Genomic DNA, 21,182 nt, shown 5'->3' with positions numbered 1-21,182 from the left:
TTAGAAGCATCTAAACAACAGACTTGATTCAGATTTCTGAGTAGTCTGAGGTTCTAACTTTCATTTGCTCCGGGATCATGACATTGGAAGGGCTGGAAAATCTGGGAGGCCACCAATTTTCTCATACAGATAGGAAAACTAGACCTTGTGGCTTATACTGGGAGCATTTTATGATTTAAGAACTAGCTTTTTTTCTTGACTGTGGAAGATAAACAAGAAGAGCTATATGGTATGAGCTATTCCATTTGTACTATAGTCCTCAAAATTGCAAACTAACATATCAATTATATAGTTTTTCAAGACTAATCACATTTAACTTGAAATCACTGCCCATATTTCATTCATTAATTTGTTCCATTTCTAAACACTGTACTCATGTTTATGTGGGATAACAATTTGAGCCAAAATATAATCATAAATGTTACTTTCCACAGATTCCTGTTTCTTGCCTAATTGCCTTTGCAGAAGCTTTAGAAATTGGTTACAGCAAGCACAAAAATCCATATCATAATTTGATTCATGCAGCTGATGTCACTCAAACTGTGCATTACATAATGCTTCATACAGGTATCATGGTAAGAAACCCTTTATAAATGAAATGTGTTGGCATAGAAACATCAAACACCATTCTTTTGAGTTCCTCTTGTCTCTAATGCCATGGACAAATATGTGTACATCATCATATGTATGACTAACATACATGTAATAATCACTGGGATTTTACAAATTAGTTATATATTTTTCAGAATATATTTTAATTCTGTCAAAGAAAACATACCTAAAGGTCAATTAAAATATATCTAATACATTAGTTTTCTAAAATTTGAACTGTAGAACACTCTTTTTTTTCCTTTTTTGTTTGTACTTTTTTTTCTTTTATTGAAAGAGATTTATAAACTGCCTTCCACAGTGGCTTGATTATTACTGATGACTAATCATCTTATGACAAACCAAACCGGGAGGATTTTAAGTGATTGGTCATTTAGATAGACCCAACACTAGTGAGAAAAGTTTGTCTGATCCAATCAGGAAATATCAGAGTTGGTATACAGTTGGTGTGCAACTATAGTTATATGGGTAATTATTATAATTATGGTACCCAATGGCTGCTTATCTCTTAGCTTTCTTCTCTCAGACTTGACTAGTGATAGTCATGTGTGGATGGTTAGTGATTCTATCTTCTCTCTCTTCCATTCACTCCATATAGCCAAGAGGGTGTTTAGATTGAGACATTTTTATGAGACCTGACATTTGTCCATTATCTATATATACAAATAAACATCTTCTTCTTATAAAATAGAAAATAGATTTTTTTCTCACATAATATATCTTGAGTTCCCCTCCCTCTACTCTTCTCAGTTCCTTCCCACCTTACTATCTCCCAAATGGATTGATCCCCTTTCTGTCTCTCATTAGAAAACAAACAGGCTTCTAAAGGTAATAATAAAATAAAAATATGACAGGATAAAACAAAAACTAACACATTGGAAAAGGATGATACAAACATACAGAAAGAAAGCTCAAGAAAAGACACAAGAAACAAATATAGACACAGAGACCCTTTTATTTTTACACTCAGAAATCCCATAAAAACACTGAATTGGAAGCCATAATACATACACAAAAGACGTATAGGGTTTTAAAAAAAGAGAGAAATTATATATAAATAAGATAAAAATTTTAAAAAATAAAATTAAATAAAGCCCTGATATAACATTATAAGACAAGGACCCTGCAAAGGTGCTGTTGAGTCCATTTTCTATTGGCCATCTGCTGCTGGGCATACAACTGCTGTGTTTAAGCATAGTTGTTTCTGAATTCTTCCTGTGTAAACTCTTTATTACGGGAATCAACCAAAAAATAAAACAATTAACCTAAAGAAAAAGTCTTCAGAATATGTTAAGAATTAAATACTCTTTCCTCACTCACTTCTAGCTTTCCTTACTTCAGAGCTTTTTCTCTTGTGCTTACAATGCTCATCACAGACATACTCTTAGAGGGGGTTGGGGGAATTATTTATGTGACTGTTCCTAGACATTCTTTTCTGTGTTTTGCACCTGAATTAATGAACGAATGAACAAGAAATTCAACAAAACAAATATTAGCCTAGTGGTAATGGAGGATCCTGAGAGGGCTAGGCATTTCTGTAGTCTTCCAGCTCAGAATGACAACAGGAAGGAGAAAAAAGAAGGATCTCCTAAGGTGGGCAGTGAGGGGTGCAGGTCATGAGCCATCCTCATGTCCTGTGCCTTCTCCATTTCTCATGTGCCAGTCCTGGCTGAAATAATGTCATTAATGTCTGCAAGTGGCATTGATTTGAGCTAAATACTTAGGGCTACAATTCTCAGAATTGAAAGCTCATGTATCAATACCGTGGCTTCTCAGAACTATCCCCATTCTACTGTCCACATGGGACTCATCAGCTGCCCTCAGTTAACCTCCTCACTCAGTGTCAGGGTTCTAAGAAAAGCCTTGGCAACTTGTAGTGGGTAAATTATCATCATAGTTGCTTCCCCTCTGTCCCCCCAAATTAATTGTGTTCATACTACATATTATGTTCAATTGTAAGGGTCCATCCTATATTGACCAAATAATTTTTTTTCTTTGTTTTCCTTTGTGTGGTAAACTTTGCAGATCATTCAATGCTCTAGGCTCAGATCCCTCTCTTGTCCTGCATTCCATATTATCTGTTACTGGAAAAAAAAAATCATCCAGAATGTAGCAGCTTCAAACAACAATGTGTTATTCTCTCTCCAAGGCCTGTGGTTAAGAGTCCAAGCGAGGAGACATTCACTTGAGGTCTCCCATGTGATAGCAGCTAGCTAGCAACAATGGCTGGAGACATCTGAGGACATTCCTGCCTTGTGGTCTAGGATGTCACTCTTGTGAATGGTTATTGATATGGCTGGTGGCTGGAATCTCAGATGGGTACTTCAGAGACATTTTAAATATTCACTAGACTGGAGAAATACCCATGCTATAACAAAGCAATCATTTCAAAAACTGTCCTAAAAGAAGTATTTTTGGGGAGTCTTTGTTTCTCTTTCTAGTTGTACATGAACGAGTGCCCCTATGTAGCACCTGAGTTTCCCCAAAGCCGAAGGTTGAATGAGGCTGCATTGTCTCACTTCTTTCTGGAATGCTCCACTTCCACTTGCTGTACTGTGCATGGCCTATCAGAATGGAAAGAAGGGCCTCCTGAGCAGTAACACGTCCTTCTGTGGGACACATTGCCTTAGGGTTCTCCTCTTGCCTCTGATTTCTAATGCCTCTGCCCTGATTCCCATGGTGAGCCGATTTTTCTTTCAAATGTTTGACATTCCCTCTTCCCAGAGTTTAGTCATTTAAACAGTTAACTGAAAACAACAAATAAAGGAAGATTTATGTAGATGACACTTTAAAGTGGAAACTGGTTAGTTTTCTGAAGAGGGAGTAGAAATGCAAAGCCTACTTGGCTCTAACTCAAGAGCTGCTCAGTTGTGGGCATCAGAATTTCATTATTTTACAATATCTTTACAAATGTCCAAACTCATTTTGTTGTTTTCTTTTGTTTACTATAAGGACACAGGAACCAAATCAACATCTCTTTTATTCTGAGAATCTCAAGTCCGAAGGTTACACTGAAAAAGTGCGAGGTGTCACATTAGTGGACAACCAGATAAATTCAAATCCACCATGTGACTTTACCCTCGGATTTCCAGGGAAGATTTGTTCAGCACATCGTGAAGCCTCGGTAGTCTGAGCCCGCATCCCCTGCTACCTTGCATAACACCCAGAAAATGCAGTCATTAGTGCAGGTCAGAGTCACTCTGGAGAAAACCACAAATGTGGATGTAACTCCCTTCCTTTTAAGAAAATTGACATGACACTTTGCTTCGGATTTTATTCATTCTTCAGCAAAGTATCAGGTGGGTCAACCGTGAGTTTGACCATTACAAAATTAGTCAGCTGGTAAACCTAACTTAGTCTCGAGTAAAATCCAGGAAATGCATTTAATTAAAGCAAAAGAGGACGATTTTTACAATGGAATACAATTTTTGTGGTGAAATGAATTCATGAATGTGTTAAGTATTTTGTCAAAATGAGATCACGCTGTCACCCTAACAGTTTCAGGGAAGTGGTTTTAATAAGCTTTCTTCTGCGGTGCTAGGTGAATGCTACTTTTCATACAGTTGAACAGCTTTGATCTTTGAAACAAAAATGCATCACAGAAATACTGGCTAAACCTCTTCGAGTCTTTTCTCACCATTCAGATTTGATATGGAAAAGACTAGGTCACTCATTCCTTTTAATGTTGAGTTGATTCCCTGCTATTTTGAGCTGGTCTTATCAGAGTGGCATTTATAGAGCACTCCAGTTCCAGGCCATGCTGTCAGGTGACTAATGCATCTGTCACCTGCAAGGTGTTCTGAGGAGCACAGCCTGAAAGGGGTTGTGATGAAGCTCTCTGTGTTTTAACATCCGAGGGAAGCCCTCAGTCCTGACAGTCAGCCTTGGAGAGAAGCAGGGACTAGATGCTGGCGCAGCTGCTGTGCCTCCCTTTCTCTCCTTTTGCCCCTTGATTAACTTGTCACCTGTGCCATGGTGACAGTGATGTGCAGAAAATCCATTTGCTAAAGAGCCATTGCCATATGGAGTGATGCCAAGCTACCTGCAACTGTCTCTTTAAAGACAAGGTCATTCTAGGGCCTTAGGCAAAGCACTTTTATACTTGGTGGCTGGTTGCATTTGTTCTCTCTAATGATCTCATGAGAAGAAAGAGAGTGACTGCCAGTCTTTCCTCTGGAACTTGCAACCCACTGACTGCCCAGAAACAAACTCCCACACTTTGAGATGACTCCATTTTTCTCTGCTCCATCTACAGAAAATGTGTCATGGTCTGTAGGAATGGCTTCCCCAGCAACACTGTTTGAAAGAGTATGGGCTTAGGAGGCTGCTGCCAGCTTTGAAGATACTACCTGCTACTTCTAATGCTAGCTCTGTATTTTGGTCTCCTTGTCACTAAAACAGAGTCAATAATACTGTGCAATTCACAGGCTGGTAATGAAGAACCATCAAGTCTCATTATAAGCATGTTATGTATGTACCTGAAATAAACAACTGATAATACTAGGCATAGTATCAGGTTTCATGATGTAATACCTTTCTATGTTAAATTAGAGCAAACTACTCAAGTTTATTTAAAAAGATGAAGAGGAAAAAAATGTCCATCCCCAACACTTTAGGCTAAAATTGTTATTATGTCCCTTTGAAATTTTGTTAAGAACCAAGTCAACATGATCTTCTGATCTGAAATTCTCACTAGCCCAGGCATATTCTTTATCACACATGCACACATACATATATAGCAATTCAAATGTGAACATAGTCTTGCAGTTCTATTAGCTTTTACCCATTCAAATATCCAATTCTGTTTTTGAAAGCTCAGTATATGGGCAGTTGTCTTGAGCCATGAAAGTTACTGTGAGCCACAGGAAGAAAAGAAAACACAATAATTTTTTATCTGAATCCCAGTTCTCGTCTCTGTATAACCTCTGATGTGTTGATCCAGTTCTACAGGACTCAGCTCTGCTATCTGCCAACATAAAGATACAAATATTTATCTCCTGAGTGGAAAATAGAACAAGTATAAAAATAATGGAATCATCTCAAAGGCCCATTTAACAACAGTTCTAGCTCCTTCCTCTCTGTCATTGATGTATAAGCTAGGAGCAGTCAATACTTCCTTCTGCTATAACCCAAGGACTGCCCACTTAAGAATACATTAGTCTGAGCCCTATTCTAGGGCACATACTGTCTACATCTTAGATGAGATGCAGAATCTACATCACTCATGGCTCATCATTTTAACCTTGGATTTCTGCCCTTCAGGAACCAGCAGACCCCCAGTGTTGTATTCAGTTCTGTTCCAGATGGGAAACATGGTATGATCTGATCTCGTATGTCCCCAAGAGTTATTTTAGAAATCTAAAAATTTAAATGTTTGCTTAGCTATAAACACATTCACCACCAGCAATAAGTGAATCAGCTAGCAGTCGTTGCAAAATTATTTTACTAAGACAAAAATAGATATTTTTCAATTGAATGTGAAAATTTCTATATTCCCAAATTATTTTCTCCTATAAACATATTCAAAAAGGCCATCACACAGTAGTACTTAAGTGGAGTTCATGGAGAAACTTCTCTTTGTGGGAGGCAGAGATTAACTAGGAGAAAAACAGGAAATACATTTAAAATCAATTTTGATAGCTAGGAAGATAATTTTGAATAATTATGAGCTAGTCTGTGATGAAATTCCATCTCTAAATTTACTTTGCAGCCTTATATTTGGCATTATCATAGTAGGTATTGAAAGTTGCTTTTTTCCCCAACCAGTTAAATCTATGAATACAATCAATAAGAGATACTTGAATAAGATAGGTGGCTTCTGTTCCCTTAGAAACATGTTTCTTTAATAAAACACTGGATCTCTGAGGGCCCAACTATTTTTATTTCATTTCTACTCACTTCATTGTGTCTAGTTCCATGGTCTCAGCGGGAACTCTGGAGGCTCAGTCCCAGCTCAGCCTAACACAGGCTATTACTAAGGTCACTTTCTTCCTTTCAATGACTCTCAAGTGAGTGTTTACATGCACCAAACACCTAGCTACACTGAGTTCCTTCGGTTCTAAAAGTCATTGCCTGCATTTAGGGCTTTCACATTTCAAGTGTCATCAGTGAAGGCATGCCAGTTGTCATCTTCTAGATTTAATGCTCTGCAGTATAAAGTAATAACTGTAGTGAAGTGTCATTTGCTCTGTGTTTAGCTATTGGACAAGGTTTTGGTAGGAATAGCACATAAATTTACTCTAAACTTTGGAAGCTCACAGAGGAACACTCACCAATTCCATTTTAATGGGATCTGTGGCTTAGACAGTAAACATCTCACTTTCCTGATGACGAAGAGAGACTCAAACATGGACTGACTGATCATATGCTCTCTTCCACTGCTCCCTCCTACTTCTCTCTTATGCAAATCTGATGATCTTCAACTCTACAAACAATATTTCCTGGTATGTGTCAAATTCTGCAGTTGGTTCTGTGAGAGGAACACAGCTCAGTGAGCCCCGAGAGACTGCCATTGCCAACTCACAGGCCGTCAGTGGCTCCTGCCTGCCTTTTATATGAAACCCAAATTCATCGTTTTTAATTAAAGGAATCCATCAGTTGGTTTCATACTCTTCATCCTCTTTTCAATCTCATTTCATCTGACTCTCAAACTCAACATATGTATGTGAATGTATATGCATGTATATATATATGTGTGTGTGTGTGTGTGTGTGTGTGTGTGTGTATTTATGCATGTTTGTATGCATGTATGGGTGTGGGGGTTAGGTTATGTGTTTCATATTATGGAAAGTGTCCAAAAGAGAACTCCAGCTCATTTTAGAATCCATTTTCCTAATGCAAGTACTATCTTCTTGCAGGACTGTCCAAAAGAACATTTGTTGATGGTCTTGTTGTGTCTTAGCTGTTCTGTGTGAAATCACTTGCCCAGTTTGATCAATGAACATGTGAAACTTACCTTCTGCAATGGGGCAGTGAATTTGATTCTATTATGTTTTATTTATTTTTAATTGTCACATGTGTGATTGTGTGTTATACAGAATATGAGTGATAAACAATGCATTCAATTACTCTATAAGCTATAGCAGTAAATAAATGGCATCAGGCAGCTCATAAAAGAGGAGTCAATGTATATGAAATAGATGGACCTGGATTTTACATGAAAACAATTATTCTTCCCTTTGTCATTATCAAGTTTCACTGAATGGTAACATATGTGCTATAAATACAAAACTGGGTAAATTCTCAGAAATTTTTCTACATCCTTAAATCTAAAAACAAAGTTCAATTTCTCTCTTGAAAAGAATAAGTACTTTTGTTTTTAAATGAAAATTTGTTTTCATAAAGTCTTCAACAATTATTTAAATATACATTTTAGTGAAGGTGAACTCCATGTTTTAAAAGACCACTATATTGTAATTTATGTCATAAGACCCCAAACTAGTGAAGTTGTAACCTCAAAATCATTTACAGTCAACCTTTCACACAATGGAAAAAGACTCCTTTTCTAAGAAGTAAAGGTGATCATATTTTGAATTTTAAATTTTGAACTTAACAAAGCATGAAACAATCATTGATTTCATGAAGCAGCCATTATTCATAATTGAGTGAAAAGGGAAAACATAGGAAAGAAACATCACATTGTTCTATATGATTGTGCATTCTGAACACACTGAAGACCTGCCCATAAAGAGAAATGATGATAAAGATGTTGAATGTGATGAGATGTCTCCTTCCTTTGCTAGCACTGGCTCACTGAACTGGAAATTTTGGCAATGGTTTTTGCAGCTGCCATTCATGATTATGAGCACACAGGAACAACAAACAACTTTCATATTCAGACGAGGTAAGTGCAACGAAGTCTTTGACAAGTTAGAATTGAAAATTTATTTTTCTCAAAAAGAGAGGACCTAGAAGATGACCATTGAACAATGAATATATACCAATTAAAATTATTTTATGCATTTTATTTCTTCTTAAGAGAAGATGTTTAGAACATGTAGAGTTTACTAAGAATGGATTTAATGATTTTTAGCAAAACTTCTTAAGCTTTCACAACTTGAATCAATCTACTACTGTTTTTCAAAACACACATTTCACCTGAGTATTTAACATCTTAAAGCACATAGATATCTATAAGATAAATCATCTCTGCCAAGACTTTGCCTGAGTAGTCACATATATCAGGTATTTATTTACTGAGGCACCTCATATAATAGATTGTCTAAGGCATTATTTTATGTCAGTGTATAGTAGGAGGTATACAGTTTTATTTCTTAAGAAATTAAGAGATTGAAGAAATCTCATTCCAGGGAAGTACAAAGTATTCAATATAAATGAAAAATAATATGCTTTAATGATGGTTATAATGGCAGTTACTCAAACCAATATACTAGAGTGAACAAGTATTATAATATCCTCTAGGGTTTCTATAACAAAATACCACTGAATGGGTGGTTTAAACAGCATACAATTTCTTTTTTACAGTACTGGAGCCTGAGAGTCTAAGATCAATGTTTTAGTGGCTTGTTTTCTTCTAGCTCTCCCCCGTGACTTGCAGGAAGCAACCCCCTTATGTCTTTCCTCTCTGCATGTACTTCTCTGGTGCTCCTTCCTCATATGAGGGCACCATTCATAAGAGATCCAGTTCTCCCACTTACCTCGTGTATACCTTTAACAGATTTATATCCAAATACAGCCACACTGAGGATTAGAGTTTCAACATAGCAATCCAGTGGGGATGGAGTGCAGAACTCAGTCTGTAAAAGGAAGGTACTTTAAGATCTTTTTAGTTAAATGGAGTTATCAGTGCCTGAGAGGTATAATAGAGTATAGGACAAATCAGGATTGAACTCACTTTCTATATGTGGAATCCTAATATTTCTGTGTTTGATTGGCCACAATTGCTTAATGAGAAAATATCACCTGCATATCTCTGGAAAACTATAGAACTGCTCTGTTGAGAAAACGCTATACTGTGGCATGAATCTTAAAGAGTCTTGTTAATAAGATCAAACCTGAGGCCAGTTATTGGGGTGAGTGCTGGAAGATCAGAGAAGCAGAACAAGCCACAGCAACCTCATCTTGCCAATTCCTCAGTTGATTCTGTTTCCTCAGACTGCAAGCTTCTGAGTCCTCATCCGAATGGCTCTCAACTAAACTGTTGCTCAAAAGCCTAAAAGCTTAACCAGCCAAATACTTCTAGTTTCTGGTCCTCATGCCTTATATATCTTTCTGCTTTCTGCTATCACTCCCTGGGATTAAAGGTTCACTTCTTGGGATTAAAGGCATGTGTCACCATGCCTGGCTGTTTTCAATGTGGTCTTGAACTCACAGAGATCCAGAGGGATTTCTGCCTCTGGAATGCTAGGATTAAAGGCGTGTGCTACCACTGCCTAACCTCTATGTTTAATATTGTGGCTGTTCTGTCTCTGACCTCAGATAAGTTTAATAGAGTGCACAATATTTCGGGGAACACAATACCACCACACTAAATATTGTTTGTTTTTTTAAATGCTTTATTGGCGCCAAGCATTGGTGGCACAGGCCTTTAATCCTAGCACTCTAATTCAGGAGGCAGAAGCAGGTGGATCTCGGAGTTCAAGTCCAGCCTGGTCTACAGAGCAAGTTCCAGGACAGCCAGGGCTAAAGAGAAACTGTCTCAAAAACAAAACAAAAGAAAAGAAAAGCAAGCAAGCAAAACAAAAAAAATGCTTTCTTGGCATATGTTAATCACATTCAATAGTGAGTTTCATTATAATATCTTCCTACATGTATATGATGTTTTTAACTAGATTTGTCCCTTCTCTTGTGTCTGTCCCACGCTTCCCCATGCCTTTGCTCCCCCTATTTAATACCGCTCTACTTTATGTCCTTTTGTGTATGTGTCTGTGGCCCAATGAGTTTCAATACAGGAATGTGATTGAAGGGTTGTTTAGACGAGCATGGACACTTTGCCAGTAAGGACACCTCTGAATAAATGTCTTTCCCTATCCTATAAAACATTAACTGTGTATAAAGCCAAAGGTAAGAGTAGGGCCCAATGAACCCCTCCCTCTTCCATGACATGGTGGTAAGGTATTAAGAAGCCCAGTCTTGTGTGAATCTTGTGCAAGCTATCATAGCTGCTTTATGTTCAAAATGCAATGGCCATGTCATGCCCAGAAGACAGTTTAGCGTGCCACTCTTTTGCTTCCAGCTCTTGCATTCCCTCTATTCCTTCTTGTGGAATGTTCTCTGGCATTATCACCTTAATGAGGGTGACATAGTTGTTCTACTTATGGCTCAGATATAGCTGTTCCCTTTGTGGATGAGCATTCAATGGTTACTCTTATCACTGTGATCAGTTGTATACCTCTGCAGTTACCGCTACCTACTGCAAAAAAATAAAATAAAATAAAAATAAAAAAATAAAAAATAAATAAAAAAAAACAACCCTTTCTCACCAAAGCTGATAGTAAGACTAATATACAGGCATAAACAAAGTTATTTAGAAGCAAGCTGATATGCATATTATGCTCATTAAGCAAAAACTATGTTAGTAAATTCCCAACCTGGGCTTATGATCTCCTCAGCCATGGACTTTTGACCAGGTTTACAGTACCAAACATGAATTTTCTCCTGAGTCAGTGGGCCACAAATCCAATCAATAAGTAGCTTATTATCTCCATAACACAGAAGCCGCTGTCACACCAATGGGCACATCTTGCATGTCTGATTTGTGGTGTGCATACAGGATCCATGGCAAAGAAAGACCGTTGGTAAGAGTCCTCCAGCAACAAGCAGGGAAGTCTCTAGCACTAGGAAGAATAAGTTTCTAGTGAGGAAGCGTCCCAGCCAGCTCCAACTTAATTTCTCTGTGTCTAAGACTGGAGTGTACAACGTCTTAAGCAATAGTTGTTACCATCTCGTTCTGGTGGGAAACCAACAGTGGTAGTAATTGCCTGAATCATTTTGGGGGCTTAGGAAACTCCCTGACTATACCTCATAGGAAGGTATTTCCTGCCTGAATTTCTTTCTTTTTTTTTTTTTTTGGGGGGGGGGTTTTCGAGACAGGGTTTCTCTGTGTAGCTTTTGCGCCTTTCCTGGAACTCACTTGGTAGCCCAGGCTGGCCTCGAACTCACAGAGATCCTCCTGGCTCTGCCTCCCGAGTGCTGGGATTAAAGGCATGCGCCACCACCGCCCGGCTATGAATTTCTTTTAATAACCTCAAACTTCTGGAAAAGCAGCTTTATGTGCTCATAGGGGTACCTCCATTCAAATTCTATTTTATTTTTAGTTAGTTACTTATCAGGCTCCTGTATGGCCTTTTTATATATAGTTTTAACTGATCTTTCTTCTCTTATTCTTCCCAACTACCCTGACCCACAACCATACTTAAACCTATCCATTTCCAGAACCCCTCTTCCCATCTGGTCAAATATGGTTGTTTTTGTTTGTTTTGTTTTGATAAACCATTCTTAGAACAATTTTAGATTTATAGAAAAAAAACTGATCATGGAGCACAAAGTTTCTATATGCTCAACTCAGCCACCCTACAGATTTGCCCTATAATCAGAACCAATATATACCTTGTTATAGAGCTCTAATTACAATTAGTAAGCTACTATTGCCACGCTACTAATTAAAGTCCTGGCTTTACTTTAGGGTTCCAACTTTGTTTATAATTTCCATGGATTTTGATAAATGTTTAATGTACCCCGCGGTAGTTTTAGTGATTTAAACATCCCATCCTCTTTGCTTATTTCTCTCTTGTTTTACCATTGGGAACACAGATTGTAAAGATTGGATTAGTTTTGCCTTTTCCAAAATGTCATGTTGAAATTAGGCAGTATGTACCCTAGGCTGGTTTTTTTTTTTTTTTTTCCCATTTAGCAATATGTGTTTAAGGTCTCTCCATGGTTTCTGGTGTCCTGATAACTTATTTTCCTTCTTGATAATACTATTACATTGCATGGTCCCACCACAACTGGTGGGACTAGAAGAATTTTAGTCTACTAAATTTTGGCTCTTATGAATAGAGCTGCTATAAACATAAATATGCTAGTTTTTTTAATGTGGTTGGTTCATTTAAGTTTTTAACAAATATTTTAACAACTAGTATTTCAGATATAAGAAGTTTCTGTAGTGGTGTTGAGAGGAAAGCCACAGTCTATTACAACATTAGGTATTGTAAACCTTAATGGCGTGCCGGGCAGTGGTGGCTGGCCTGGTAGTGGTGGCGCATGCCTTTAATCCCAGCACTTGGGAGGCAGAGGCAGGTGGATCTCTGTGAGTTCGAGGCCAGCCTGGGCTACGGAGTGAGTTCTGGGAAAGGCACAAAGCTACAGAGAAACCCTGTCTCGGAACAAAACAAAACAAAACAACGACCTTAATGGCAACCTAAGATGACTGAAATCCAACTTATAGATCATCTGGTTTGCATTCCATGATATATTAAGAAAAATTGAGATCATTAGGATAAAGTGACCTATGAAAATACAGTCAGTGGATGGCTATGCTGAGATCAAGAATTTGAGAAGAGGGGCAGACTCAGTATGGTAACTACCCAACTCTGCTCCCACAGCAAGATACAGACATAGGGTGGGTCCAAACTGTTCAAGTCCCAAATAGGATGGGCAGTTGATCAACAGAAAAAGTTGAAACTCAGTGAAAATGTGGTGAAGACATTCTGTCTCTCCCTGGACTCATGTCCCCAAGAAAGACATAGAAACAGTAGGAAAGAAGAACCTTGAAATCTGGTTATAAACCAGGAAGTTTATTAATTCATTTTGCAAAGAAAGGGAACCCCTTTCCTTATATTGTATTATGAATCAAAGGAAAAGAAGAGCATTCAGGTCAAGGTTGCTTATTGAAGACTTTTTGTACCTACAGAATCCATAACAGGGAGGAGTTATATAAAGACAGGTCATTAATGAGCTGGGCTTTGTATAGGCAGAGTTCCAGGGTTTGGTGAAGGGAGCAAGTGACCTGTAAAGAGAGCAATGCTTGCCCTTTCTGCTCTGAGCAGTGGAAACCAAACTGGTTTCTCCTATGCTGCATCAGGATATCACAATATCTTCCTTTCACTAATCATCTGCAGCAGGGTGAAGAGAGCTAACTTATTTAAGTGTTGGGTTTGGAGAAGAAGGAAGAAGCACAGAAATTAGATGAGGGAGAGAAGGATGCCACATGAAGAGGAGAGAAGGAAAGGGTGATGATGGCAGAGGAATCAGCATTTTCCTCATTTATAGTAACTAATTAAGATGAGTGTGGTTTTATATTTCACTGCTTTTCTTATAAATTGTCTACCAGAGTCAATTGTTTAATGGAGTCATTTTACATGAACTTGAAAGTTCTATGAAAACATTATTTCAATGACAAAAACATGCAACAGTATAACATTTTAAGTTTATGACATTACCTTCACATTGCCAAGGGAGAAATAAGATCAAATGTCACCAATAACATTAATTCTGTTTTATTTTATAGTGTTCATGCTATTTGGATGTACAGGGCTTTTTCCTAGATGGAGACACATTTACCATGTAAACAAAATGGATGAAAATGATTTAGAACACAGGGCAAGGCTACATTTGAGTTCACTAAAGCTATTATAATGGGCGAAATCCTTGAAAGTGTAAATAAATGGAGTTAATTTTCTCTTTGTGAACAGCAAATGCCGAGCTACATGTTACCATGGATACTACATGTTGCTTAGAGTCTTGTTCTTTTCTTAGCAGTAAAAGATATCAAACATTAAGACCATGCTGTATTCTCAGTAAGCGTGTTGCATTTATGAGACAAAACCGAAAGTACTTTGCTATGCTAAATCTGGTTCAAAAACACAGCTTTACTTGTTTTAAGGATATATAATAACCTTGAAAATCTTACAATAGATATGTCAGGAGATAAATGATACAAATGAGATTATTGGAAAACCATAGGTTTCCTATAATCAGCAAACTTCTGGAAATACATGTGGCATTTTGTTCAGTTAATATTGATTTAATTATCCCTTAAATACAGATTACATATGACCTTCTTTTGTGTTGAGCTATGTCTGTTAGTTAAGTGAGTTTTAGGTTGTGAGATTGTTGAAAGATATATGACATTAGTTAGACAATTTCATTTTTGTGACAGTGAAGGATGCATAGGAGTGAGGGATTAATCTAGTGACTGATAGGCTGATTCACTTATGTGGAGTTTACAAAAGGCTTGCTTTATCTGGCAGACTATTAGATGATGCTCTTGAATACACTGCTTGTAGGAGATGTCAGATTTTTTTTGTTTCTTCTTTTAAAAATATTATGTCTGGATAATGCAGACAGCATGATTTTATGGTCTACATAGCAAATGGCTACTACAGAGAAGCAAATCATCTTACACATTCACCCATCTTTTTGTATTGTTTTAGTAACAGTGTTGGTTCTTTGTTTTGTACTTGTGTGCTCATCAATAAGCGTTCAGTAACAGGTGAGAGCTAGGTTGTAACTAGAACCCTATGCATCAAAAAGCCAGAGACAGTCCATTTTGTGCAACACAGTTCCTTACCACAGTGTCTTAGTCAGGCTTTCTATTACTGTGATAAAACACAGCATGGGAAGGAAAGGGTTTATTTCAGCTTACAACTCTCAGGATGCACCATTTCACCGAGGGAAGTCAGGGTAGGAACTCAAAGTAGGAACCTGGAGGCAGGAACTGAAAACAGAGACAGCCGTGGAGAAGTGCTTCTTTCAAGTTTGCTCAGTCTGCTTTCTTACACAGCTCAGGACCATCATCCCAGGTATGGTACCACTCACAAATGGCTGGGCCCTCCCACACCAATCATTAATCAAGAAATTGGGCCATGGGTTTACCTACATGGCAATGTTATGGAGGCATGTTTCACTTGAGAGTCCTTCTTTCCAACTAGTCTAGATTATGTCAAATTGACCTAAAGCCAACCAACACACATAGCAAATATATCTAAGAAGAAAGAGGAGTGTAAGAGGTACTAGGCACTAGGAGGCATGTAATAGTGCAGTTGCTGTGGGCTTTCACTTTCTCTTGCCTCTGATCACTGCTGCTTCCTTTCACTGTGCTAGCCTGTGTGGCTGGCTCGCCAACTGAAGATACTGTAGACAACGGTTCTGCTTCCAATCCTTACCTGACATGCTAAGAGGAGAGAATGAGGAGGCCACGACTCTACTTCACAGAACCCAGAATGCTTGCAACGGGTCCATACCTTGGACTAGAATATCTAGTCTATCCAGACAATTTGAAGTAGTTTATTAGTTTGGAGTTTATATTATATGAAAATATAAGCAGATGAGAAATAAAAGACTCTTGATGAATTCACTTAAGAGTAAAATGTCTGCCATAAACCTGTGTTGAAAACAACATTCTCCATTCTAATTTACAGCGATGGCATCAGCAATATTCAAATTTAATCACAGAAATGTGTGGGAGAAAGTGATTTCCATCATACTCTTTATCCCCCTCCTAAAGTAAATTGGGGTCAAATGAATGAGGATGTAATTAACTACTTGAAATAGGGCAAAAAGAGGCTAGTCATTCACTGACTGAATAAGGAGGAGCTAAATTTTTTTCTTTTTGATATTTAGATTATATTACAGATGTTAGCATTTTAAATGGAAGGGAAAGGGCATGTTAGATATTTAAACTATGATAATTAAAGGGAAAATTAGCACCATGACCAGTTATCCCAGGTATGCAAGCTATCTCTAATTCAACACATTAAATTCAATCCAAAAATCTAAAGAAGAAATGGGGCCATACCAAGATATGCAGAAAAGTATTTGACAAAATCTAATATCCACTCATGGTCCAAATTCAATAAACTAGAAAGAGTTGACAATAACCTCAGTTTGATGAAGGATATGTCCTAGAATGGAGTGGTAGTCACTGGATGCTGACGGGAATAGTTAGGAGATGTTGGTCAAAGGGCCTAAAATCTCACCTAGATGAGAGGAATAAGTTATCAAGAGGAATTATATAACATGTGGCCTACCATGTTATATAATTAATAGCATTTATTACATTAATAGCAATGTATTACATTCTGGAAAATGACTAAAATCTCGCTTAGATGAGAGGAATAAGTTAACAATTGGAATTATATAACAGGGACCACCATTAATAGCAATATATTACATTCTGGAAAATGACCAGGAGTAGACTTTAAATATTTTACAAAAATGGTAAGTATATGAATTAATATGTAATAGTAATCAGTCTAGCCACTGTATTGTTTCAAATGGGAAGGCTATCCCACCTCCACCCCCAGACTTTCAGTATGGCTCCAAGAACCAGCCAACACAGTAAGATCAGAAATTGGGATTATTTATATTGAGAAGGAAGAAATACAGCTTGTTTACAGGGACATGACTGTGTAGCATGTCTGCAAGAACCAACAGAAGAAGACCAAAGCAAGCCCTGCAGCTGAAGTGCTACAGCAGGGGTACAGGACACAAGGTTAATGCATCGCGGCATTCCGAGTCAACAGCTTTATTACCCACCAGAGAAGAACAAGGGGATGTTCCCTTTGAACATGCAGTACCATTTACAGTAGCATCCCCAAACTGAAATGCTGGGTACACATCTAATAAAATGTGTAGAAAAATCTAGAGAAGGAAAACCATAAGATTCTGACGGAAGAAACAAAGAGAAGAGGTAATTCACATTCGTGGGGAGAAAGATTCATTTTGGTTAAAATGTGAATTGACCTGACCCAAGTTGCTCTATAGATCCAATGCAATCTCAATCAGATTTTTATTTAGTGTAGTAGTTCTGTGGATATTGTCTAAAGTTTGTATGGAGAAAGAAGAGCTCCAGAATAGTTAATCTAACATGGAACTAAATAAAATTAGAGGACTATTCCCCCTTACGTTAAAGTTTACAACTGTGAAAAGCTCATGGAAAAAAACCATACCGTGCACTAAGACTTTTGCAAGGCAAATTAACTTATTAGAAATTCAACAATGTGGAAAAGTTAAAATGTTGCAAGTCCAGAGCCAAATTATACTGGGCCATCTTAAGCCCCTTCCAAGCGGTTTATTGACCTCCTCTCTATGAGATCTAACAACTTTGTAGCCATTAGTAAATCCTTTGGAGTGTACGGACCCCTCATTCTCCACAACCAACAGGCTAAGAATGTCATCAGATGACATCTGAGGCCTAGAGCAAAGCTTTTGGTATACCTCTGAGTCCTGCCTGACACTTCTATTAATGTATTTTCAAAATTTTCAAAATTTTAAATTTTCTTTGTTCTTCAGTCTAAAGATGCAAAGAATTGTTATGATGTTAAAACATGGGATTTGGGAGTAACCCAAGTCTGTACTCCTGAGCCATGATCATTCGTATTTGGCTCTAAAATAGACTATCTCCTTTGAGGTGAGAGATGTGGTTTAGTAGTGACTACAAATCTGTGAGAATCAGAAAGTGTGGTATTAATGAAACAATAAGACATTTAGAAAAATGGAACAGACTAAAAAGCACAGAAATGGACCCACAATATTTAGCCAATTGATTTTTTTTTAAAAAAATATTTGTTTTATTTAATTAATTTATTTACTTTTATTACTTATGTGTATGTGTGTATGCCATGTGTGTGCTGGTTCCTATAGGGGACATTCTCATGAGCCTGGAGATGAAGGCAGTGTGAGTCTCCTGGCACTATTGCCAGGAACTGAACTTTGGTCCTTTGGAATGTCTTGTAACTGCTGACCCATCTCTGCAGCCCCTAGTTGGTCGGTCTTTGACCAAGGAATTAAGGCTTTGGAATGACAAGAATCTTTTCAGTAAATGGTGTTAGAAAACCTGCACATCCGTATGCAGAAAGAACACAGAGTAGATGCAAACTGCTATGGTTTGAGCATGTCCTCTAGAATTCATGGGATGGGAACCGAACCTGCATGCACCAGCTAGGGGACTCCTGACTGGGAGTATGTAGGTAGGCCACTCCTGACTGGGAGTATGTAGGTTGTAAGGGCTCCCCCCTGCACAAACATACTACCATTATGAAAAGATTCTTGGGAGAGGCTTTGCTCTCTCCATATCTCTGCTCTTCTTCCATGTGGTACACAGAAATGCAGCAAGAAGGAGCTTTCCAGAGGATGGCGTTCTTATCTCAAACGCTCCTGTCTTCAGAACTATGGGAAATGAATCTCTATAATATATAAAATAACTACAAGTATCCTGCCTCAGCAGCATGAAATGTGTTAAGATACAGACCATACATCCTTCAAAAGGATCAGAGACTTAAACATAAAGCACAAATCATGACATTGCAAAAGACAGCACAAGAGAAAGTTGATATGACCCAGGGTTTAATAATGACCAAAAGCAACACCAAAGGCACTGTGTATGAAAATAAGAGTTGAAAGCTGAACTTCCTTAAAATTAAAACTGCCCTCCTGCCAAAGACATTGTTAAGAAAATAAAAAGACAAGACACAGACAGTGGGACAATGTATGCACGAGACATGGTTGTCAAAGGACTATTATTTAAAACACACAAAGAATGTTTTAAAATAAGAATAAGAAAGCAACCTAACTGAAGCTCCAATGCATACTGGTAAGTGAGAAGAGCCAATCTGGGAAGACAGTCTACTGCATGATTCAAACTCTGTGACATTTGGGGAAAGAAAACACAACAAAAGCAGTAACATGAACACTATGCTCCCAAGCACCACACTGTGGAGGCAGACGGTATAAAGGGGAACTGAATTCTCTGCAGTCCTTCTGGGAATGGCAGTGGAAACTGCCATGCCATTTAAGTCTGCTTCAAATGTGAAATTATTATACAGTTATTTAAATGGTCACTTAGCATGGTGTTCTGTGTTCAATGACAGGATTCCAACCAGTGGGATGACTTAAACTTGATTATTTATTATTAAAATCTCAGTCTGAAGAAATTCTCATCGGGATGTTTGCTTTCAATTTCCAGGTCAGATGTTGCCATTCTGTACAATGACCGCTCTGTGCTGGAGAATCACCACGTGAGTGCAGCCTACCGACTTATGCAAGAGGAGGAAATGAATATCTTGGTAAACTTATCTAAAGATGACTGGAGGTGAGTTTCAGAGGAAATTGAACCCCAAGAACAATGTAAGTGATGTTATTAAAGTAAGAAAAACAGATGAAACCCCAGGTCTTCTCCCATTACCAACTCAGCATCTGCTGACTAGACACTCTGAGGAGAAGGCCTTTGAAGGCTCAGTCCAGGCACACATCTCTGCTGCTGGACAGACAAAAACTCTCTTCAGATCAATTCAGTGTTCCCACACACATGTAAAGCCACATGTCACACCACAAATGCTTAGGGTACATAATCATTCAGTCTGTAGTGGAGCTTGGATTTTTTTTAACCAATATGTAGCTTATATAAATTCAAAATTTTAGCATGATGCTCATGTTTTTTTAATTAACATTTTTCCTTTATTTTACATACCAACCACAGTTTCTCCTTCCTTCTCTCTTCCTGTCTCCCCCTTCCTGACTCCCATCTACCTCCGTCTGCATTCACCCACTGCTCTGTCTCCATTCAGAAAGGGGCAGGTCCCCCACAGGCTTGAACATAGCAGCTTTATGTTCATTGTTCTCTCTAGTATTTTGCTATTGGGGAGCTTAGCCTTAAGAAAATAAAGACCTTCATCTACTTGAACAAAACTTACAACTATACTAACATGACCCCAATGTGGATGAAAATACTGTATGCTTCTCCCAGGAATAACATGTACATTATTTCGCTGTCTTTCCGTTGAATTACCTTTATTTCCTTTTTCCATGTTAAATCTTGCTCTTTCAGTATGATTTTATTTACTCTGTTTTTTTCCTTTGCCCTCTTATTTTATGTTTCTCTTTAGTAACTTCAGACATTTTTTGTATTGTTGTGTTAACAAATAGCACAATAATCACATAGACTGTAAAATTTAATAGATTTAATGCTTTCCATTCACCAACAAAGTACCAATTTACTGATAAAACATAAATTTTACTGAGCATTGAAATTCAGTTATCTTGTTAAAGACCTGTAATTTTCTTCCCTCAAATCTTTTTAGTTTTTTATTACAAATAAAATAGTTGCTCCTTTTATAAGAATATTTTACACATTAAGTTGTATTTCTCTTGTATAATATTTTTCCCAGTTTATTAATATAACATCTAGAATTTATTGAGTATTTAAATGGAAAGTGTAGCATTTTCATTACACTGTATAAACTTCACAAAATTTTGTCTCAGTTTTCTTAGTTAACAAATATTGTGTCCAGTTGATAATGTGAATCCTGTTAAAATTTCATCTAAAAAACTGTAATTGGGAATAATTTTCTTAACTATCTTTAATTTCTTTATTGGCCTGAATATCTGGATAAATTATTCTAAACAGGCTGCCTAGTATTAGAAATGATAGCTTAATACTGAGTTCTTGTTGCCTTCATCTAAAATAAAGTTTAACTGAGCACCCGAAATTTTCAATAACAATTCTAATATGTTGCTATTTTGAAAAATAAATAATTTTTTATGTACAAAATTTTTGGGGGAGGGTAAGAGTTTCCAGACAGGGTTTCTCTGTAAAGCCCTAGCTGTCCAGGAAC

General features: G+C 37.5%; 1 protein-coding gene across 7 annotated transcripts in view; it reads left to right on the top strand.

The window, feature by feature from the left end:
- Nucleotides 1–21,182, top strand: part of Pde1a (phosphodiesterase 1A) — a 288,051-nt gene that overhangs the window by 231,658 nt on the left and 35,211 nt on the right. For all 7 annotated transcript variants that reach the window (XM_028884593.2, XM_028884590.2, XM_028884591.2 and 4 more), the window contains 3 exons: nucleotides 435–575; nucleotides 8,352–8,452; nucleotides 19,535–19,660. In XM_028884593.2, coding sequence (XP_028740426.1) covers nucleotides 435–575; nucleotides 8,352–8,452; nucleotides 19,535–19,660 — 368 coding nt within the window. The remainder of the gene's footprint in view (nucleotides 1–434; nucleotides 576–8,351; nucleotides 8,453–19,534; nucleotides 19,661–21,182) is intronic.

This window comes from Peromyscus leucopus, chromosome 4, assembly GCF_004664715.2.
Source record: "Peromyscus leucopus breed LL Stock chromosome 4, UCI_PerLeu_2.1, whole genome shotgun sequence".
Lineage (NCBI taxonomy): Eukaryota > Metazoa > Chordata > Mammalia > Rodentia > Cricetidae > Peromyscus > Peromyscus leucopus.
This window is presented reverse-complemented; position numbering and strand designations above follow the sequence as displayed.